Below are 24,241 nucleotides of genomic sequence, written 5' to 3'. Positions count from 1 at the left end.
ACAATGATGAGTCAAGGATGCCTGATGCCTGTGTTTGCTCATTGGCTTCTCTACTTGCCCAATGTCACAGAGTTAACCGTGCTCCTAGACTGAATGTGCCCATCAGTTTTGGGTGCTTTCTTGGAAGCTTAAAGTGTAGCCATTTTGTTGGATGTAATCTTGAAGTGCATGCGCTGTGTGAAACATTAAGAATTGGATTATATTGCACCCTTCTTAATTTGGATAATACATGGCAAGTTCTTGCCCTAGTATTGACCATGTGCGGTAGAAGCATGATGGCTCATCTGTAGATTAATGACAACAGTAATAGGCATGTGAACGCGTAACTTCAGAGCGATGGCTGCCATTGGTCGGTTCACCATTAACTTCTCTATGGCGACAATGTCATTGTTCTTGTTATACTCATCTTAGCTTTGCAAATAGGTATATGTTTTTTGTGTTGACAACAATAATAATAGATATCAACATGGAAAGAGACTCACCTTCTGTTCCTCCCGAAATAGCTGCTGCTAGCTTGCTACTTCTGTTGCAGCAGGGACCTACCTTTGCAGAGCATTGAGGAAGGGTCTCTTGGTTGTATGGAAACAGTTGTATATGTTTCTGAAAATCCTACGAATTTCAGAGATAAGTGCATTAAGTTCAAGTGAATTACAAAATATTTACACATCTAGTCGGTTACTAAAGTTAATGTGCTTATCTTCTCTACATCTGAGCTTGTTGGTTTATTCCTGCTTCACCGATGTTGCTGAGGAACAAATTTTGATTTATGTTGGCTAAAGCTTCCGATTCAAGTTCTGTGTGCAACAAAAATACCTCCTTCCTAAAATGGGTTATATATGTAAGGGTGACGATTCGTGTTCAATTTCGAGACATAATTATAAGATTTGTATAGATAAATTTTAATTTGATTTATTTAATTAATCGAGTCATGCCCTTAAATTCTAACATGCTAATTTCATGTTAAGACTTAATTATATGCCACTTTCAGTAAGCCTTTAGTAGCCACTCTCTTTCATGATTAAAAGACTTGATTATCGCTGGCCCATTCAAGAATACTTTAGCAAAATCATAAAAAGTTCCATATACAAAGATCGGCATCAGATACAATTCGAGGGTCAAGCATGCAGAAAGTGAAGAATATTGGAATTAGTGGATTAGTTCTTATGTCAAATCTGATTAGCTGCCATCAAACAAGTATTACCCCCCAGCTAATCAGAAAGAGAAATCAAATTAGTCGCACGTTGTAATCTGTACTGATGAATGTATCTTAACCTCTGAGACAAAAGAAGGGTTAGGAAACTTATTATTTACAATATTAGATTGGAGGCAGACAACTTCCTAATCTTACTGGTTTTTATTCCTCATTGCTCTTAAAAAATGATCATTTTTCCACTTCCAAGTCGTCGTCATCGTCCTCCAGCTCATCCAACTCATCTATAATTGATTGGTTGATGCTCTTACGAGATTTTCTCCTATGCTTCTTAGGCTCCAACCGCGGTTCTGCTTGCTGAACACCCATATCTCCCATCTTGTACCTACAAACAAATTGACTCATTTTTAAGTCCATTTAGATTTACTGTTTCAAAATGAGTAATTGACAAAATAACGATTTTAAAACATATAATTGAAAAAATAGCGATTTCACAAGGATCATTACAAACTGATCCAGACGAGATCTGTACTCCAAAAATTATCAAACTTCATAGGTAAGCAAGCATGAAGAGATGAAAAATGTGCAACTAACATGCTCCATATATAATCTGACACACCTCAAATCACCCTCTCTTTTGGTTCCAAAGGTCCTGAGCTGGAATTCTTCCCTGATTCTTATCTCATCAAGAAGCTGAAAATAGTATGGGCATCTCTCCCAATCTGCTTTCACAATACACCCTAGTTCACCGAGATGCAAGCAATCATTGAATGAACATTTATCAGGCCCGTCACTGAGCACTTTCCGGATCTGAAGAGAGGAGCTAAAAAGTGATTATTAATTGAAACAGACAAATGCCACATCAAGAAACTTATGTAAATGAATCAAACAAAGTACATAATGCTTAATAAACAGCACAAACCTCAAGGAAAGCTTGAGCGAGAGATTGTTTTGTTACTTTCATCAAACTAGGCTGGTTAAACCCAGAAGTATCAGCAAGGTAACCCCCTCCTGACAACGGAAGCAGAGAAACATGGCGAGTAGTATGCTTCCCTCTGCCACTTCTCGTTGAAGAAAATCGTGATCAAATAAAAAATAAAAACATTTTTGGTTGATTAGAAAAATTTTATTTAATTTTCGTAAAATAATGTTCCCAATGGGTGAAGTGGAGCATGCGTGTGGAGGAAAAGAAGGTGAAGCGGGGTAGAATATTTGAAGTGTTTCACTTCGAATAAGATGAGCCTTTAGGTTAAAGATTAACTTGTAATGAACGTAAGAGGGAATTGTTTATTTATAGACGTTAGAATGGGTATAAAAGTAAATGACAATAAAGGAAGTGAAGCTGTATATTAAACGCACTTCCAACTAACTACCTGGACCAAGGAAATTGGATTCTATATACAGTTCACAATTCAAATGAGATGACTTGAAAATGAGAGGTGGCCGGGGAGATACATACACCAACATGAAAAAAGAGGAAGCATCTATTGCAACGACAAAGAATGAGAATTCATCTCATGAGAGCCAGCGATTATAACGATATCAACTAGAGGTATTTGTTCCTCTCCAAGGAGATTGGATGCTGATTTTTTATGCTTTTTTGATCAAAAGAAAACTTTCAACTAAAAGTGTGAGACCTAAACGGCAGGAATAACAAGCCTTCAGTAAAACCCAAGTTCAATTAAGTCAAAGCTCTATCAGGACATCAAGGCTATGTTTGACAAATGAGTAGACTTAAGAAGTGGACCGGAACTGTAGCAGATTTGATTGATGTGAAAAAAAAAAAAAAAAAAAGTAAGAATGTTTTGTATAAAAAAGTGAAAAATTTTGTTTTGTAATGATTTTTTTTTTTATTTGAATAGTAATAATTGATGTGATATAAAAAATAAGAATGTTGAGGTTGATTTTGAGAAGAATTTTTTGAAATTTTGGGTCCGGTCCGACCCACTCCTTTGCCAAACACAGCCCAATAGACTAATCAAGTTTCGAAATTCTCATTGCAGCAATCAAATCTTCACCTTATTACTTCTTAACTATTTAAAAATTACTTTAGAACTACCAAACCACCGCTCTGGTCCATGGTAATAATGTTTATTCCTACTAATTTTTCCTCCCTACTTTTGTATCACTAGAAACAGCTCTTTTATTTATTTATTTGTCTCGTCAATTTTTTTATTTAATTTTTTTTTTTTTAACTGTGGCGGTTCTAATTGGTTCATGGTTTTCCGACATAACGTTGTGGAGATTCTAATTTATATTTATGATTTTTGGACAAAACCAACTTCACGATGAAGCAAAACTCTCATAGATTGTTGGGTACCATGCACACAATATATTTGAAAAGGAGAAACTGGAAACCGTATAGGAAGATCCGTGTACGGTACTACTTTCCCCATATTTTATTTGTAAATATTTTGTAGCTAAAAAGGAAAAAACAATTAATGTAATTATTCCTCGTGCAATTTACCATTACCCATGTGATCTTTCATCCCCAAGGACCTAAGACATGTAATTACTAATTGACATTTCTTAATTGCAAGTATATGAGAATTGAAATTATTCCTAACCAAATTTCGTTTTTAGAATAATATCTTGCCTCTCAGAGTGCATTTTGCATGTATTATGATCTCATTCTCAAGCATACTTGGACTGTATCAAAGCTTAACATGATTTTTTTTTTTTTAATATATATATATATGGGATGGGATTCTATTTATGATTTTTTAAGTAAAAGTATTAAAACATGTAACTCTTGATTCTATATATCTTGGATGTATTTTCTGCTTGCTTTTATACTTGTTCATCGGATATGAGGTGGGTTCTCCTACATAAGTTTTTGTCTGCAAAACAAGATTAGGTTTACCACGTAGTTTTAAGCTTGCAGCTTATTAATGATAAGGCTTAACATGATCATTTGTTTGTGAGGCTTGAGGCATAATGGACAATTTTAACGGAAGCCCATTTTTTTGTGCCCATTCTTAAATAGAAAACTAATTTTAGAAATTTGGGAAAACATTTGGTTGGCCAAAATAAACCAGTACAACTGTAGGCTACCTGATCAATGTATTAATTCAAATCATTAAGTCCATTTATTCATTATTTGCAATTTTGTCACTTAGGTTTTTTTTTCTTTCTTTTTTGAATTAAATATATATTTTTCAAATCGTATTGAGTATGAATTATTAGCTTACCACAAATGTACAGCTGAATGTTAAGTGTTATCGATGTCATTCAAATGGAAAATACCAATTCAATACATTACCTTCAAGTGTATTATATATATATATAACAAAAACGGTTTTTTTCCATTCTCATCTCATGAAACAAATCACAGAATCAATACTTGAAGTTTGAAGTTACAACTCCATATTTTGACATTTGAAATTACAACTCAATATTTTGACATTTGAAATTTTTCTCTTTGGTGACTAATCTCTGACCTTATTCTGATATTTTGAAATTTCCTCCTTGATTACGAATAAGGTAATATCTCAACCTGCCTGCATTTGATGACATTTCATATAATACTCCAATAACTTCCAATATCCCAAAATGAGGAGATGAGGATAAAATTTCATACAAGTTTAAGATGTTAATAATTAAATTATTTGATTAAATGATTACATCTATTTCTTCCTAGTTTCTATAATTTTAAGCTTTTAAGACAAGTAGTAATTTAACATGGTATTAGAGTCACCGACTTATGCTAGTGTTTGATCCAAATGGTCTTGTGGACTTTTTCTTGTTTATTTTGTTGACTATGTTGTAAAAAATAAATAAATAAAATAATAATAATAAGTTTGTTCTTTGGATTGGTATGTTTGACAAACCCATAATTCTTGAGTACTTAACAATAAGTCTGCTGCGGCAAACATATATAAGTCGCTGACCCCTCTCTTACAATTCAGCTATAGAGAAAGATACATACTCAAGTATATCTGTAGGATATGCATTCTTAGCCATATGTCCATTCTCAATTAAATTTGTTATGTGTTTCGAGTCCGTTTTAAAGGACACATCATTGTGATCACATCATCTCGAGTCTTTCAATTTTTAAAATAAACAATGACTTCACTGTTTAGCACTTGCCAAAATCCAAAGCATAGAAAGTAAAGGTAGGCAGTGTGTGAAATCACATCATTTCGGGCATTTCAATTTTAAATCTTGACATTCTTCTTATGAAAGAGACGATAAAGTATATTATCTCTCTCAATTTCTTTTATATTCCGTCGAATCATTTGCTCACAAAGTTGGAAAGCCTCTTCATCCGAGCTCATCTCTTCATCTGAGCTCATCCCTTCATAAGGTAATGTCGTTATAAAAGACTCCATCTACCTATAGTATCAAAAAAATGTTGCGGTTAAGATATAGTTTCATATATGTTTTTCAGTTTAACAATCTCAACTTACTCGATGATAAATCCGGTGTATTTTCGATGTCTGAAAAATTTATTTCATTATATTAAATTCATTAATATCCTAATTTTTTAATGATTCTTATATGAAAAATATTTTTTGAGTTACCTTGCTTATAACTCTTCAGCAGCATATTGTGTTCCTTATATTTTCTGATATATGCATACTTTGTTGTATTCTGAGTGGAACAAACAAAATAATAAATTAAGAAATTAACATAAAGCTTTAGTGCCCTATTACCTACCTTCGCCTTCATTGCTATTTCATCGAACTCCAAAGCATTCCATTCAACTTGGGTTGCTCGAAGGTCAACGGTTGGCCTCTCCCCATGAACAAGTTTTAAATCAATATCACGATCAGCCTGTTTCAGTCTTGTCAATACTCAAGAGTAGATATCATGCTTAAATTTTACTTAACTTAAACTTAGTCCCAGAATTGGACGTATAGATGAGCTATCAGCTCATCATGCTAATACAACAGACAACAAAGAGGAATGTGAGAATTGACCCCATCAATTATTTATTTTATTTTATTTTATAATAATTATATGTTGTACAAACTGTTATTGATGCACCTTATAATTTAATGGAAGAAGTATGTTGTTCAGTGCATCAAAAGTATGCATCTGTTCAGCCAACCTAATGGTATAAAAACTTAATTTATTAGTCTAATCTTAGTTAAAGGTAGTTTGGTTAATCAAAATATTTGAGATGCTTACCTGCTTTTTAAGTATGTCATCGACACTCCGACAGCTTATTGCATTTCATGGCTATTGAAAATAGGTTAAAATAGGTTATTCAACATTTTTTGATTTCTAAAAAATTAATGTTTGGTTTCCTAAATTAGTGAAATTGTAATAAAGTACTATTAAAATATTAAAAAAATGATAGAAATTTCTTCCAAGCTGGTTTGAGAAATCGAGATTTTGAGATATTGAGATATTAAATTTGGAGATCTCGAGATCTCGAGATCTCAATAACTTCTAGAAATTTAAGAACTTTGCCAAATCTAATAATAATAATAAAATAATAATAATAATAAAAACAAGTATCTAAGATAATATCACAAGTCAAAATTATGACCTACAAGTGCCAATCGTAGATGAATCACCTGCCGACCGGAATATGAAAATATTAAACAATTAGACCAATGGTAAGATGCAATATTGTATTTCAAACTTCCATTAATATGATATCTTAGAACCGACACTAAAAATTATTCATATAGATTTGCCAGAATTCATATATTCGAAGAGGCTGAAATGTTTTTTCATTAAGATCTGGGATATTACTGGTGGAGGAGGTCGAAGGTATTCTCCCATTTAACATGTTAGATTTATTTTATGAACAATTTAACTCATTTGTAATTTAATTTCAATGCCCGGCAGAGAAGTTTCCATCTCAGAAACAAGGTAAGCAACGCGAATATTGTAATGAATTAAAGAACATTTAACTAAGTGTAGACTAATAAGTTGAATTTTTGGACACAATTAGGTTGATTAAACTGCTGTGTGGTTTCCAAGAGCAAATTATTGTACCATCTGGGCAAGGTATAGAGTAAATAACGTTTTCTTACAAGACATTCAATTTGTATAATACAATTACTATTAAAAATATGACTTATCAATAGCATTGATGAAATTTCTTTATTACATTTCTCGAATTCTTCATTTTTGTATTAGAATCGGCAGCTATGTGGCCGACTTATTTTTCAATTTTGGAACATTGACTCCAAGGAAGTAAAAAAAAATCTTTTGCAGTAAAGCTTCCAGCAACCCTGCTTACTTTGGACACTTTCGAGTTCGACAAAATATTACTTGAGCCAAAGGTAGGCATTAAGGCTTTATGTCAATCTTTTCACTAGGATAAGATTTTAGGTTGCCACAAAGCTTGATTATTTTGTTGGTTCCATTTAGATTACAACGAGGTACGGGAAACAGAAATTAAAATGACACTTTTTATTTATAAAATTTCAATGCCAAACGCACCATTAGCATACATGCTTGTTGTAAACAAATATTAATAATAATAATAAAAGGTGAAAGTATGTGTAACACTAATTTTATAGAAAGTATGAATTTTAAGGTAAATTTTCAAAACACTTTATTTTTCTGTATCAAGAATGCAATGAAAGGGAGATCGTTGTACCCTTCTACCAACCATATTTGGATTGCTAAAAAATTAAAGTTTAGTTTCCAAAATTAGTGAAATTGTAATAAATGATTATTAAAGTATTAAAAAGTATTTTTGGATTTTTAAAAATTAATGTTTGGTTTCCAAAATTAGTGAAATTGTAATAAATGACTTAAAAAAAAAAAAAAGTGACAATTATAGTAGGTTGAAGGAAATTTCCAGCAAACAAGTTTGGACGAAATTTCTGTCCAATTGGATACAAGTTTATTGCTAACAAGTTTATTCTAGTATTTATTGATTTAAAAAATTTATGTTAGTTATTGAAGCTTACATTTTTTTATTTTGAGGGCTTGCTGGGATAAGACAAAGAAACTTTCCAAGAAGGATAAAGTAAGAAAAGTTTACTAATTACTTTTTAGTTCTATTTATTTAAATAATATCATTTACTAATTACTTTCATATTTTGTAGGTAAAAATGGTAACTAGTGTTATTCTATCAAAAATCTTCATTGGACGATATTTATTGATAATGCAAAAGTAACTTTTTTGAAACAACAAATCCAAGGTAAATAGCTTGAAATCACAAGACTCTTGATTTAATTTATACGTAAATAATAATTAGTTTTAATTGCAATAAATACAACACATGTGATGGTACCTTATGGAAAGAAATGATGTCTAAAAATTTAATTTATTAGTTTAGTCTCAGTTAAATGTAGTTTGGTTAATCAAAATATTTAAGATGCTTATATGCTCTCTGAGTATGTCACTGAGAGCCTATTGTATTTGACGGGTACTGAATTAAAATTGAAAATAAGTTAAATCATTCACATTTAACTAAAATATATATCTCATGCTAAATCATAGATTACCTGTAATATGTTCCAATATTTTTTTCCCCTTCCATATTTCAATGATAAAACACTTTAGCTCCTCTTTTATAATGCGTTCGAACAAAACTAATGAAAAACAGAAAAAACAAAACAATGAGAATAATTATTAGTGTAGTACTAACTCTGTGAACATCAAAACTAAATATTGATATTGATTTATACCTGTTTTCCACTTGACCGGTACTTCCATATTTGGTGGGGAGTAGAATGATTGATGGTCTATTAATGGCATAATTACTTGAACATCCATCATCTCCATCACCTTCTTTGTTGTTACTCGAGAAAGCCCCATATCATCAATCAAGATGCCTTTCAACCCAACTGCCATAAAATTTCTCTTATATATATATCATGCTCTGTGATATGGATGTCAGGCAAATCTTGATACTTTTTTGGATTTGGCCAACCTTTTAATCGTAGAATTCTTGCATGGTTCTGAAGAAAGTCTGTAGGCGAATTTAACCCTCGAGGCACATGCATATATTTCCAACAAGATGTTGTCAAATCGTCGTTAGGCTTGATGGACGCATGACTATGGGTGGAAAAACCGATTTGATTTGGTTGATAGGTAGAGTTGTATGCTATTGTTTTAGGGACTGTATTTATCGAAAAGAAATGTAATTAATTTGCTATGTAAAAGATTAAATCAATAGTGCTGTGTTTTGAAGTTATTTACCTTTGATTGATGTACTGTCAAACCGTATGCATGGGTTTTTTTTACTAGTGAATCCTCGTCCGGTGAAGTACTTTGACAAAAAACAATTTATACCCCTTTCTATCTACAAAATATGAAAGTATTTGTTAATAAAATATAACAAAACATTAGGAACTTAAAAAGTATTTAATTTTACCTTGAACATCGATTCTTCTGAATCTACTAACTTACTGTACCTGGGTCCTCTAAATAATAAAATGCTATGTTATATATCAGTTCAATAACTAACAATTTTTTTTTTTTAATCACCAAGTATTAGAATAAACTCATTAGGAAATTGTAATAAATTACTATTAAAATATTAAAAAAAATGATAGAAATTTCATCCTAGCTAATTTGAGAAATCGAGATATTGAGATATTAAATCTTGAGATCTCGAGATCTCAAGAACTTCTAGAAATTACGTGGGAAAGCCATATATCATCAATCAAGATGCCTTTCAAACTAACTTACATAGAATTTCTCATATATATATGATTCGTGATATGGACGTCTTGCAAAGCCTAAGGCTGAGAATCCCTGTTGTAAAGCGGTATGGTTTTTGCATGTATTTAAGTTTACGTTTTTGAATTTTGAAGTGTTTCTATTGATATCGGTGTTTTGTTAGGAAACTCTTGACCAAAATGAAAAACATTAATGTATGGTATTGTTTGCAAAGGAAGGAGAAATACTCGGAGCTATAACAGTAGCAGTTTGCACTATTTCAAAGCCATAAAGTGTCTTACTTGTAATCACTGTGGTCGTAAGTACTAAATTGTAGATTAGAGAATTGGATAGGATGTGGATGCTCGTGTGTAAAGCTTACAACAAGCTCTACAGGGTAGCTTATGATTTCAACATATAATTTTGCTTTATTCGCTCGTACATATTTTTTAATAGTTTGTTATTTTCTTTTATTTTTTTATTTTTTCCAAATTTTGTTGGGAGGGTTGTGAACCCCAGACTTGTAAATATGGAGAAATGAGGTTAAGTTTTTCTATTATCTGACCCATTCATGTCGAAGACAGTTTATGTAGTAAATGATGTTTTATGTCGTGGATGATATTTTATTTAATCAATTAGAATATACTTTTTTATTGATGATGAAACGTAAAGTGTTTGGAAAAGGGGCTGTTCTTACTACGAAATTTGAAATCGACGGAGGCTGTTTTTTTCTATATATATCCTGTGTGGATTAAAAGGACCTAAGGTTGTATGTTGTTTTAGGCTTAGCTTAAAACAATAAAGACAAAAAGAATTTAAGGTTGACACTATAACTTAAAAAAAAAATTGAAGAAAGAACTTATAATTATACTACAAGAAATGCTAAAAGTTCAAAAAAAAAATTTAAAAATTGGTTTTCCAAAATGATGTGTTACCATTGCATGAGATAGTGGCACATTGCAAAATAATAAATTTCAAGCGATGGTGACATATCATATCCTATGAGAACCAACTTTTAATTATTATTTTTTTTGAAAAGTGTAGCATGTAATCTTCAAAGAAATCCAACCAACACATTTATTCAATAGAAATGTTATGGATAAATATTTTTCTCATATTTGGCTCATCTTATCATATAAATCAACTATTAGATTTGTGGATTTACATAAACCCTACATAAGTCAATGTTGGACTCTACAAATCTAATGGCTGATTTATTAAATTTATAAGATAATATGAGCCAAATATGGAGGAATTAATGGGCACATAGCATTTATCTTTATTCAATGATAAAAGCTATTTGTCTATCAAAAAAAAAAAAAAATGATATTTGTCAAATTTACAACGTAACCATTGAAAATATTCCAATTCTTCAAATAAATTTTCATTTACAAGAATATTTAACATGCAAAGCACTAAAATTTAAATTTAATATATAATTGAGAAATCCACTACAAACACATAAGAAAACAAAAAACTTAATAGTTCCTCATGACTGCCTGGTCTGTATTTAGCAAAAATCGCATATCCTTCAACACTCTACAACACCACACAACAATAAACATTACATTGACATTTGATGTGACCATATTAAATTTGAGTTAAAAGAAAAGAAGCAAAAAAAAAAAAAAAAAAACTAAAAAATTTGAACAATTATTATTGAACAAGTGTTGTCATTCCTCTTCTCACATCCAAATTAAGTTTTAATGATGTCATTAATAAGATTTAACCATGCTTTAATTGGCATATTCTCTTAAAAGTTCAAAAGCGAAAATCTCCCAATTAAATATCTTATAAGCCTTCCAGCCAAAATTCTAAGGACAGCAATAGTCAATTATAGAATAGAGAATTGGATTGGATGTTGATGCTCATGTGATTTCAGTTTAATCTTACTTTATTCAATCGTATGTATTTTTTTCAGTGGTTTCATTTTATTTCCCCAAAACTTTGTTGGTAGGGTTATGAAACTAAGACTGGAAAATATTGATATAGGATGTTAAGTTTTTCTATTATCTCACCCATTCATGTCAAAGATAATGGTGGGCCTAAAATTTTATGTAATAGGAGATATCAAACTTCTACCCAAATCACTAGGCATGTTTTCTTAAGCTTATGTGCTAAAATAAGGGGTCTAAGTGAATGAAAAGATAGGACAGGGACAACCTCTTCGCCACATTAATCCCGTTTCAATATAACTAAAAAAATGAATGAGGTCACCTGAATCTTTGTTCTATAAAATGCCACCAATTTTCACAGTTTCTTTTGCTAAGTTGTAATATTAAGGTCAAACTACATATTGTCTTCCTTGATAGAATATTAATTTAATGAATAAATTATCTCTCTGAGAGAGAGAAAGTGGGTTTCGGCCGGTGGAGTTCATGTTGATTCAGCACTTCTAGTAGATCCTGTTGAATCTGGTTTCAAAAGGGTTTGGTATATTAGCACTAGTACTAATAAAATGAAAGGTACGACTAATTTGGAAAAGGAAGCCAAATTTTCTATAAGAATCAGGGACTTGATCTCACAGTTAGATGACAGAGGATGGATCATTTTAATTTTAAAGTCTTTTAGTTATTAGTTATTTTTATATTTTTGCAATTTTTAATAAGCTTTTAAATTTTTAAAATTATTTATTGCCGCGTACATAAACTTCCATCAATTTTATAGACAGATTTCATGATTGCAATGTTACTTAATTTCTTCTTTTAGTTTTGTTTGCCTACTACAAACATAAGGTCAACAAAGACCGGCTAATTACTCCTTAAGCAATGATATGAATAATTTATTCACCACATCTATAAAATGCACGCTACATAATGATGCACTTCAAAAGTAAAGTATTTGCAATTAGAAAAATAAAAAATATAAATAAATAAGATACATTTACAAGGATAACAACCCAGTAGCATGCTAGCTTGCCACATAATCTTTAATGTTTGTTCCAACAACATAACTGACTATATAGAGGTCACTTCCCAATTAAACTTGAGCAATTAACACAAAAAAAAGTCATAATGCGCCTATAGATTAAGCACAAATAGCTCTTAATATACAAATGGTCTAAGAATGACAAAGAGGTATTTCTAGTTCCCGATCTCCACCTCTAGTTGCCAACCTCAGTGTTCAACTAATAAAAGAACAAGCTATATATATATATGATTGAATACAGGTCTAGATCGATTAACCCATTTCTGTCTGTACTTAATCATATTCGAGGATCTAGTTTCCACTGGTTTTTCCTTCGTGGTTTTCGAATATCTTTCTAGAGTCTACTGACCGAAATCGAGTTTGTGTACTGGAGTAGAGGTCGCTTACCTAGAACAGCACTTACCGCCCTTTACACTAAGGAAGTCCAAGAAAAAGATCCATAATAAAAAACCGACATTTACTACACACACAAGTTAAATTTTCTATGTAAAAGATTAAATCAAGAGTGTTGTGTTTTGAAGTTATTTACCTTCGATTGATGTACTGTCAAACCGTATGCATGGGTTTTTTTTACTAGTGAATCCTCTTCCGGTGAAGTACTTTGACAAAAAACAATTTATACCCTTTCTATCTACAAAATATGGAAGTACTTGTTAATAAAATATAACAAAACATTAGGAACTTAAAAAGTATTTAATTTTACCTTGAACATCGATTCTTCTGAATCTGCTAACTTGAGTCCTCTAAATAATAAAATGCTATGTTATATATCAGTTCAATAACTAACAATTTTTTTTTTTTAATCACCAAGTGTTAGAATAAACTCGTTTGGAAATTGTAATAAATTACTATTAAAATATTAAAAAAATGATAGAAATTTCTTCCAAACTGATTTGAGAAATCGAGATATTAAGATATTAAATCTTGAGATCTTGAGATCTCAAGAACTTCTAGAAATTACGCGGAAAAGCTCTATATCATCAATCAAGATGCTTTTCAAACTAACTTATATAGAATTTCTCATATATATATATATATATATATATATATATATATATATATATATGATTCGTGATATGGACGTCGTCTTGCAAATCTTGATACTTTTTTGGATTTGGCCAACCATTTAATTTTAGATTTCTTGCATGGCTCACAAGAAAGTTTGCAGCAGAATTTGACTCAAGAGGCACAAATTTATATTTCCAACTGGATGTTATCAACCATATTTGGATTTCTAAAAAATTAAAGTTTAGTTTCCAAAACTATTAAACTAGTTAAATTCAAATAAATGACGATTAAAGTATTAAAAAGCATTTTTGGATTTCTAAAAATTAATGTTTGGTTTCCAAAATTAGTGAAATTGTAATAAATGACTTTTAAAATATATATAAAAAAATTAAAAAAAAAAAAAAAAAAAACATGTGACAGATGACATTTGTCACTTATTAAAGTAGGTTGAAGGAAATTTCCTTCAAACAAGTTTGGACGAAATTTCTGTCCAATTGGACACAAGTTTATGGCTAACAAGTTTATTCTAATACTTATTGATTTAAAAAATTTATGTAAGTTATTGAAGCTTACATTTTATTATTTTTAGGGCCCGCTGGGATAAGACAAAAAAACTTTCCAAGAATGAGAACCTAAGAAAGGTTTACTAATTACTTTTTAGTTCTATTTATTTACATAATATCATTCACTAATTACTTTCATATTTTGTAGGTAAAAATGGTAACTAGTGTTATTCTATCAAAAATCTTCATTGGACGAGGATTTATTGATAAAGCAAAAGTAACTTTTTCAAAACAACAAATTCAAGGTAAATAGCTTGAAATCACAAGACTCTTGATTTATTGTATACGTAAATAATAATTAGTTTTAATTGCAATAAATACAACACCTGTGATGGTACCTTATGGAACGAAATGATGTCTAAAAATTTAATTTATTAGTCTAGTCTCAGTTCAATATAGTTTGGTTAATCAAAATATTTGAGATGCTTACCTGCTCTCTGAGTATGTCACCGACAGCCTATTGCATTTCACGGGTATTGAAAATAAGTTAAATTGTTCACATTGACAAAAATATATCCCATGCTAAATCATATATTACATGTAACATGTTCCACAATTTTTTTTTCTTCAGTATTTCAATGAAAAAACATTTTAGCTCCATTTTTCTAATGCGTTCGCACAAAACTAATGAAAAACAGAAAAAACAAAACAAAGAGAATAATTGTTAGTGTAGTACTAACTTTATGAACATCAAATGTAGATATTGATATTGATTTATACCTCTTTTCCATTTGGCCAGTACTTCCATATTTGAGTTGAGTAATTTTTTTTTTTTTTTTTGGAGTTGAGTGATTGATCGTCTATGAATGGCATACATACTTTAATTGCATCCATCGTCCAAATCACCATCTTTGAAATTACTCGGAAAATCCTTATATCATCAATCAAGATGCCTTTCAACCTAACTGGCATAGAATTTCTAATATATATGAGAAATTAGCCAATAAATGAAAGGGGATATCATTGTACCCTTCCGCCAACCATATTTTGATTTCTAAAAAATTAAAGTTTAATTTCCAAAATTAGTGAAATTGTAATAAATGACTATTAAAGTATTAAAAAGCATTTTTGGATTTCTAAAAATTAATGTTTGGTTTCCAAAATTAGTGAAATTGTAATAAATGACTTTTAAAATATTTTTAAAAAAAAATGTGACAAATGACACTTGTCACTTATTATTAGGGGTGTCAACAATTACCGAAAAACCAGAACTGGAACCGGGAAACCGGGGACCCGGTTCCGGTACCCGGTTTTTGGTACCCGGCTTTTACCGGGAAATCGGGAACCAAATTTCCATTTTATTTAATAATATTTATTTATTAATATATATTATTATGCTAAGTTGAAAATTTTCAGACAGTCAATTTGGAGAGTAGGAAAAATGGAAAACAAAGAAATATATTGTTTGAATATTTATATACATATATATATTTATTATTGGTAGTTTATATTTATTGTTGTAATATTTATATATATTGTTACTTTAGTGTATAATATTAACATCTAAACAAGATTTGATGGAATTCTAATGTTGGGTTTATTGGGTTGATTGTAGTAGTTGTTTATTTTCTGATGTTGGGGTATTAAGCATTTGGAAATTTGGTCAATTGGGTCACTTATTTGATGCCTTTCTTTGCATAAAGTTTGGTTCTTACAATTTCTTAGGCTCACAATGAAATATACTGTTTGAATATATATAAATTATTTATTGTTGGTAGTTTATATTTATTGTTGTAATAATTATTTGGAACAATCACAACAAAGCTCCTTTAATTTAGACCAAAAGACTAATAGCTTTTTTTAAAAATGAGTCAACTTATGAAAAAAAAAAAGAAAAAAAAAAAAAGAAGAAAAAAAAGGGGCTTATTTTAGGCCCAATACCTAAAATAAGCCCAAAAAACAATTTTCTTAAAAAACCGGTTACCGGATCGGGTAAAACCGGAACCGGCCTGTAATCGGGACCTAGAATTGCCAATCGTAGAGAACTCACTTGCAGACCCGAATATAAAAATATTAAACAGTTGGACCAATGGTAAGATGCAATATTGTATTTCAAACCTCCATTAATATGATATCTTAGAACTGACACTAAAAATTATTCTATTTGTTTTATTTCTTTCCTTTTCTAGTAGATTTGTCAGAATTCATAAATTTGAAAAGGCTGAAATGTTTATTCATTGAGATCTGGGATATTACTGGTGGAGGAGGTCGAAGGTTTTCTCTCATTTAACATGTTAGATTTATTTTATGAACAATTTAACTCATTCGTAATTTAATTTCAGTGCCCGACAGAAAAGTTCCCATCTTAGAAACAAGGTAAGCAACTCGAATATTGTAATGAATTAGAGTACATTTAACTAAGTGTAGACTAATAAGTTGAATTTTTGGACACAATTAGGTTGATTTAACTACTGTGTAGTTTCCAAGAGCAAATTATTGTACCATCTTAGCAAGGTATAGAGTCAATAACGTTTTCATAAAAGACATTCAGTTTGTATAATACAATTATTGTTAAAAATATGACTTATCAATAGCATTGATGAGATTTCTTTTATTACATTTCTCGAATTCTTCATTGTTGTATTAGAATCAGTAGTTGTGTGGCCGACTTGTTTTTCAATTTTGGAACAACGACTCCAAGAAAGTAAAAAAACAACTTCTACATTAAAGCTTCCAGCAACCCTGCTTACTTTGGACACTTTCGAGTTTGACAAAATATTACTTGAGCCAAAGGTAGGCATTAAAAACAAAAGAAGGTGAAGTGGACTTAACATAAACATTATTGATAGGGTCTCCAACTCACCAAATGGCTGTAGTTTGAGGGTGTGGAGGCTGAGGCCGTGGGGGTTAGATGTCCTGGTGTGGTGTGTTTAACATACTGATCACAAAATTGATATGTGTCGAACTCCCCAAAAGCAAATCTATCCCCTGTTGAGCTTTGGCTGCAAGGAGATTATGAGTCATTTTGTAAGAGGATGGTTGCTTGAGTCACCTACTAGGATGATGTGTTAGGTGTCTTTTTTGCTTTAGGAAAGCAGCGAGGTCTTATGTAAACAATGATGAGTCAAGGATGCCTGATGCCTGTGTTTGCTCATTGGCTTCTCTACTTGCCCAATGTCACAGAGTTAACCGTGCTCCTAGACTGAATGTGCCCATCAGCTTTGGGTGCTTTCTTGTAAGCTTAAAATGTAGCCATTTTGTTGGATGTAATCTTGAAGTGCATGCGTTGTGTGAAACATTAAGAATTGGATTATATTGCACCCTTCTTAATTTGGATAATACATGGCAAGTTCGTGCCCTAGTATTGACCATGTGCGGTAGAAGCATGATGGCTCATCTGTAGATTAATGACAACAGTAATAGGCATGTGAACGCGTAACTTCAGAGCGATGGCTGCTATTGGTCGGTTCACCATTAACTTCTCCGTGGTGACAATGTCATTGTTCTTGTTATACTCGTCTTAGCTTTGCAAATAGGTGTATGTTTTTTGTGTTGACAACAATAATAATAGATATCAACATGGAAAGAGACTCGCCCTTTGTTCCTCCCGAAATAGCTGCTAGCCTGCTACTTCTGTTGCAGCAGGGACCTACCTTTGCAGAGCATTGAGGAAGGGTCGCTTGGTTATATGGAAACAGTTGTATATGTTTCTTGAAGTCCTACGATTGTATATGTTTCTGAAAATCCTACGAATTTCAGAGATAGGTGCATTAAGTTCAAGTGAATTACAAAATATTTACACATCTAGTCGGTTACTAAAGTTAATGTGCTTATCTTCTCTACATCCGAGCTTGTTGGTTTATTCCTGCTTCACCAATGTTGCTGAGGAACAAATTTTGATTTATGTTGGCTAAAGCTTCCGATTCAAGTTGTGTGTGCAATAAAAATACCTCCTTCTTAAAATGGGTTGTGGGTTACATATGTAAGGGTGACGATTCGTATTCAATTTCGAGACATAATTATAAGATTTGTATAGACAAATTTTAATTTGATTTATTTAATTAATCGAGTCATAATGTGTGCAATAAAAATACCTCCTTCTTAAAATGGGTTATGGGTTACATATGTAAGGGTGACAATTCGTATTCAATTTCGAGACATAATTATAAGATTTGTATAGATAAATTTTAATTTGATTTATTTAATTAATCGAGTCATAATGTGTGCAATAAAAATACCTCCTTAAAATGGGATACGATTCGTATTCAATTTCGAGACATAATTATAAGATTTGTATAGATAAATTTTAATTTGATTTATTTAATTAATCGAGTCATGCCCATAAATTCTAACATGCTAATTTCATGTTAAGACTTGATTATATGCCACTCTCAATAAGCCTTTAGCAAGCACTCTCTTTCGTGATTTAAAGACTTGATTATCGCTGGCCCATTCAAGAATACTTCAGCAAAATCATAAAAAGTTCCATATACAAAGATCGGCATCAGATACAATTAGAGGGTCAAGCATGCAAAAAGTGAAGAACATCGGAATTAGTGGATTAGTTCTTATGTCAAATCTGATTAGCTGCCATCAAACGAGTATTACCCCTCAGCTAATCAGAAAGAGAAATCCAATTAGTCGCACCGTGTAATCTGTACTAACGAATGTATCTTAACCTCTGAGACAAAAGAAGAGTTAGGAAACTTATTATTTACAATATTAGATTCGAGGCAAACAACTTCCTAATCCTACCGGTTTTCATTCCTCATAGCTCTTAAAAAAGGATCATTTTTCCACTTCCAAGTCGTCGTCATCGTCCTCCAGCTCATCCAACTCATCTATAATTGATTGGTTGATGCTCTTACGAGATTTTCTCCTATGCTTCTTAGGCTCCAACCGCGGTTCTGCTTGCTGAACGCCCATATCTCTCATCTTGTACCTACAAACAAATTGACTCATTTTAAGTCCATTTAGATTTACTGTTTCAAAATGAGTAATTAACAAAATAATGATTTCAAAACATATAATTGAAAAAATAGTGATTTCAAAACGTGCAATTTGAAATCGCAATTAAGCGTTTGGTAAAATCACAATATGGCCTTTAAGGTCACAAGGATCATTGCAAACTGATCCAGACGAGATCTGTACTCCAAAAATGCTCAAACTTCATAGGTAAGCAAGCATTAAGAGATGAAAAATGCGCAACTAACATGCTCCATATATAATCTGACATACCTCACATCACCCTCTCTTTTGGTTCCAAAGGTCCTGAGCTGGAATTCTTCCCTGATTCTTATCTCATCAAGAATCTGAAAATAGTATGGGTATCTCTCCCAATCTGCTTTCACAATACACCCTGGTTCACCGAGATGCAAGCAATCATTGAATGAACATTTATCAGGCCCGTCACTGAGCACTTTCCGGATCTGAAGAGAGGAGCTAAAAAGTGATTATTTGAAACAGACAAATGCCACATCAAGGAACTTATGTAAATGAATCAAACGAAGTACAGAATGCTTAATAAACAGCACAAACCTCAGGGAAAGCTTGGGCGAGAGATTGTTTTGTTACTTTCATCAAACTAGGCTGGTTAAACCCAGGAGTATCAGCAAGGTAACCCCCTCCTGACAACGGAAGCAGAGAAACATGGCGAGTAGTATGCTTCCCTCTGCCACTTCTCGTTGAAACTTCCCCAACTCGCTGTTCGTCAAACCATTTACTGCCTAGAATCTGAAAGAAGCACATGAGCAAAAGGGGGAACACGCATCACACTTGCGTGCAATCACAAACAAAAGATAATAAGAAAGTGAAGATGCGAAGCAGAGAGATTCAAACTCACATGATCAAACCAATTATCCCCTTCTGCTGCATCGGAATCACGGTGGTTGCTTCTCAGAGCATTAATCAGACTAGACTTCCCAACTCCACTTGGACCCACAATTACAGTTGTTTGATCTCTCAAAATACATGCAAGAAGATCAAGTCCACAGTTGGACTCAACGCTGCAAAAAATGGGTTCATAGCCCCAACTACGTAGCCTAATCCGCCATCCATCTAGTGTCTGCACATCCCATCAAAGTCTAACAAACTTCAGAATGAATATCTGGGAAAGAAAAGAATAACGAACAACATTTAATAACAGGAAAGCAACACATATTATTAGCCGGCCAAGTATGTTTCTTCAATCCAGATCAAATGCTAGAGACAGGTGGTCTTTGACAAGCAATATAATGATGGCTTCACGAGAGAACTTTTAGAAACATACACCTTGGAATTCAATAACCTAAACCAACAGAGGGTTTCGCTAGCTATCAGTTGCAGCACTATATTCAGCATTTTCGCTGCCAAAGCCTTATTCAGTGACAAGCCTAACTAAATTCGGATAGAGCAGACGCAACTATCAACTATCATTCAGCTTCTAAAATCTAATTCAATTTTCTACATTTCAAACCCAGAGAATCACAATCACAATCAAAAAGAAAAACCCTAACCTCATCATCCACAAGCTCGCACTTATTCAGTGCGAGCGTGAGAGGAATCCCGGTCGACTCGGCCTCCAACAGGAACCTCGTGAGCGTAAAGGGCTCGAGCCTCGGCTGCTCCACCGAGAAGAGCACCAGCAAATGGTCCACATTCGCCACAGGCGGGTCCAGAATCTCCGAGCTCCGCCGGAACACGTTCTCGATCATTCCCCGCCGGTCCACCCAATCGATGGATCCCACCAGCACCTTGTCCCCAACCAAGACCCTCCTCTTGATCTTCTTCAGCACCGCTCTCACCACGCACAGCAGCTCAACTCCGGTTCCCGAAGCTTCCGAACCCTCGCCGGAGCCTCCAGAAGGTTCCGATGAGAGCGATTGAACGACGACGCGCATGAAGTTGGCCTGGGCGGCGGCGACTGTGCCGATGGCTTGGGATTGGGAGAGCGGAGGGGGATCTTGGGGGGAGAGCACTGGGGCGAGCGAGGACGAGTAGTCTCTGAAGATTTTTTTGGCTCTGAGCAGGTTCTTGCTCGGATGGGGCTTCTTGGACACCTTATTAGCGTTTTCTTGCTGTTTGGCGGAGATTGAGAGGCATCGGACGGTCGACAGGCGCCGCGGGAGGAGGCTGTTGACGATTGGGTGATACGCCGTGGTGTGTCGGATGATTGAAACGGAGGCGATCGTCATAGGGATTGTGGATTTGAATTCCTTTGAGAGAGAGAGTCAGTGGGGAGTCATGCTTTGGGCGTGTTATCCATTGCTGGTTCGAGCAGTTGAGCGAGGAGGACTCGGAGAGTGTCCAGCAGTTTCTTCGTGTTGTACGGCTTTATAACGTGGAAAAAGGATTAAATAGCGGTGATGCCACGGCAACAATGTCGGAATCGGACGGTCAATGTTTTTTTTGGGTTTTTAAATGGTGGGAGTTTTTAGTTTTTGCATGGTGATGAAATGATCGGTACATTACAAACCTTGCAGGCTAAGGTCCTTAGGCACAAGCAAAGGGAAAGAGATAATTTAGGCCCAAGGGCTTGAAGTGGGCTTCATAACAGAAACACTGTGATGGCAATATAATCTTTTTCTGTTTTGCACTTTTGCTTTTGCTTTGGGTCTATTCCACTTATCGGTCAAGCGGGCCTATGCAGCCTTCTGGCGGTCAATCTAGCTCCTTCCTGATCCTCGAGGTCGAGTGACTCGCGGCTAACCATCCTGGCCATCAATAAGCCCCCTCTCTTCTCGGAGTGGGCCAACGCTGCCATTGCTTTCGGACACCTCTTCTATTGTTGTGACAAATTGAAAATGAGAATAGCAAAAAAAGTTGAAAAGAACATTATAAACTAAACCAATCCTGCAAAACACAAGACTTTGGTCAGTTTAACAAAGCCTATATTCGTAGGTGAAGACAATTAGGAAGAAGGTTTACCATCAAAAGATGAATTACAAAAAAGTGGTAACAAAAACCACTAAACCAAAAGTTGCAATATGCTCAAAACCTCACACACAAAAGAGAAAACAACGGTAATGACTTTTAAGGTGTTCCACAAACACTATTTTTTATTCTCTTATACGTGGTGGTTGTTTGAAGAAGAAAAGAATACTCTCTCTCTTCTTGTATTGTTGCGTGGCACATTGGCACGCTATGTCTCTCTCGGGTTTTTTGCGTATATTCAAAGAGCCCAAAACGAATGCGTATATAATTTTATAATAAAACTTTTTGCCAAAAGGATATGCATGCAAAACTAGGACTTGTAAAAGTCTTTAAATAAAGACCTTAGAGGCGCCCCCTATGCTTTTTATAAAATTTCTTTGATTACCTATAAAAAAGTCTTTAAATAAAGACATAAACCGGTTAAAATGGGATATAAATTATTGTAGCTAATTCATACAAATCAATCTGATAAAGTGACATGTGTGCTATAGCTATTAAAAAAACATGTGCTTCTCACGTGTTAAGAAACACATTACTTTATTATATTAATTTGTATGAATTTACTACAAACCCGTTTGTAACTAATTTTTGGCCGTTAAAAAGTGGCCTTGATGTTCAGCTTCTCTTCATTTCTTTTCAGGTTGTTTGGCCCCACATGAGTGTGACTTGATTGTAGTCAACTTACAATACAAATTAATCTCCAAAGCCCCCCCTAGGATAAACACAAGTTACATGAGATTATGATGAAAATTATTAGTAAATTTTATTTGTATACTCATGTAGAAAATGTACGTAATGCACAAATCTGTGTTATTGCTTACTCTGCTTGTCAAGTATGTTTCTAGTTCTGACCTTGTGGGGCTTTTATCTGTTTTATTTGTATGTAACTAAACTGGGTTTTTGACCTTATGCCCGCTGGTTGCAGAAAACAAGATAAGGCCACAGCTCACCCGTATCATTGCGGGCTCCTCTGGTGCAATGAAAGCTTGATGAAGTTGCAAAGAAAGATTTAAGTGGCATAAAATCCGGTAGCTTTATTATCCCCTGCAACTTGGAGGGAGTGTTATTGTCTATAGTAACTGCTGGTTTATCCCCTCATAGATCATTCCCGATTCATTTGTTAAGATTGTTGCTGCCGGTATAGCATGTTTTGCAGCTCTATGCTTCCAGTGTAACTTGCGGTATGGAAGCAGATAAAAGTGGCGTGCAAAACAAAATAGTAAGTATTCTACAAAATAATCCATCAAACATCAAAAGGATTGATACCCTCACCTTGTTTATTTTCTTTTTTTACTTGTTGGAAAAGTGTGTAAAAGGACAAAGTTTGAATGACTGACTAATCTTACCCGTGCTTTTCAATGTTCGTAATGCTTGATAAGGACAATCTGTAAAAATCTTAAGCGGAAAAATACACTTAAGATCGACCAATTTTTGGATAATAAATTATGCAAGTCTTAAAGTTAATAAAAATAAATGAATTTAATTATTTAATTTATATTCTAACATAGGGCCTCACTTGTGTTTGCTTCCAGCGAATGGGAATTTATGAACAGATCTGCATTAACTTGACGCCTCTACAGCGAAGTATAGTAATGGCCAAGAATGTTATAATAAACACCACGAGGGGAAAAAAAACAAAAAGAACATTAAATTTATCATATGTGTATCTTTTTTGCTGCTGCTTTTTCTATGTATTATATATTCTCTTAATGGAAACTGGCTTTATGAGTTCTTCAAGTTTCCCTGAAGTTGTTGGAAGTATATATAGCTGATCAATTGACATCTCCATTGTCCTACAATCTACTGTATCTCTGCCTTTCCATAGCAATTCTTTCGTTTAAATTTCATCCAACTTTTACCCACAATCAATTTATGCAACTGTATTGTCCTCAAACTTAGATAGCATGACTAAATTGAAACTTTACACTCAATAGGTATGCATTTTATTTATGTTAAGAGGTTTTGTAGCAAGAAGTTTAGAGGGAGAAGAGAGGGTGATGTATTATTTAGCTTATTCTTAATATAATACAAACATCCTAATATATAGGATTAGGAAAATATCACAATGACCAAACTACCCTCAAACCCTAATGAACTTTTTTTTCTTTTTTTTCTTTTTTTGAATGGCAAACCCTAATGACTTACTAACCCTACAACACTCCC

General features: G+C 33.2%; 2 protein-coding genes across 2 annotated transcripts; both read right to left on the bottom strand.

The window, feature by feature from the left end:
* Positions 1–1,355: 1,355 nt before the first annotated feature.
* On the bottom strand, positions 1,356–8,918 carry LOC132178484 (small ribosomal subunit biogenesis GTPase RsgA 1, mitochondrial-like). Its single transcript, XM_059590912.1, has 6 exons — positions 8,829–8,918; positions 5,810–5,926; positions 5,733–5,743; positions 2,073–2,211; positions 1,770–1,960; positions 1,356–1,535 (listed from the first exon to the last, which is right to left on the bottom strand). The coding sequence occupies exons 1-6, from the start codon at positions 8,916–8,918 to the stop codon at positions 1,382–1,384; spliced, it is 702 nt and encodes a 233-aa protein (XP_059446895.1). The 3' UTR covers positions 1,356–1,381.
* Positions 8,919–18,627: 9,709 nt separating this feature from the next.
* Positions 18,628–21,483, bottom strand: LOC132177462 (small ribosomal subunit biogenesis GTPase RsgA 1, mitochondrial-like). Its single transcript, XM_059589797.1, is given in 6 exon segments — positions 18,628–18,960; positions 18,962–19,109; positions 19,406–19,596; positions 19,706–19,900; positions 20,010–20,231; positions 20,662–21,483. Coding segments are annotated over 6 exon segments (1,476 nt in total). The 5' UTR covers positions 21,340–21,483; the 3' UTR covers positions 18,628–18,918.
* Positions 21,484–24,241: the final 2,758 nt, after the last annotated feature.

This window comes from Corylus avellana, chromosome ca4 (assembly GCF_901000735.1).
Source record: "Corylus avellana chromosome ca4, CavTom2PMs-1.0".
Taxonomy (NCBI): Eukaryota; Viridiplantae; Streptophyta; class Magnoliopsida; order Fagales; family Betulaceae; genus Corylus; species Corylus avellana.
This window is presented reverse-complemented; position numbering and strand designations above follow the sequence as displayed.

Excerpts from the sequence above, each read along its gene's own strand:
- LOC132178484 (XM_059590912.1), bottom strand. The coding sequence starts at position 8,918 with ATGGCAGTTGGGTTGAAAGGCATCTTGATTGATGATATGGGGCTTTCT. Across the intron at positions 1,961-2,072 it reads TCGCTCAAGCTTTCCTTGAG|ATCCGGAAAGTGCTCAGTGA; the intron begins GTTTGTGCTGTT and ends TCCTCTCTTCAG. Across the intron at positions 1,536-1,769 it reads AAAAGAGAGGGTGATTTGAG|GTACAAGATGGGAGATATGG; the intron begins GTGTGTCAGATT and ends ATTTGTTTGTAG.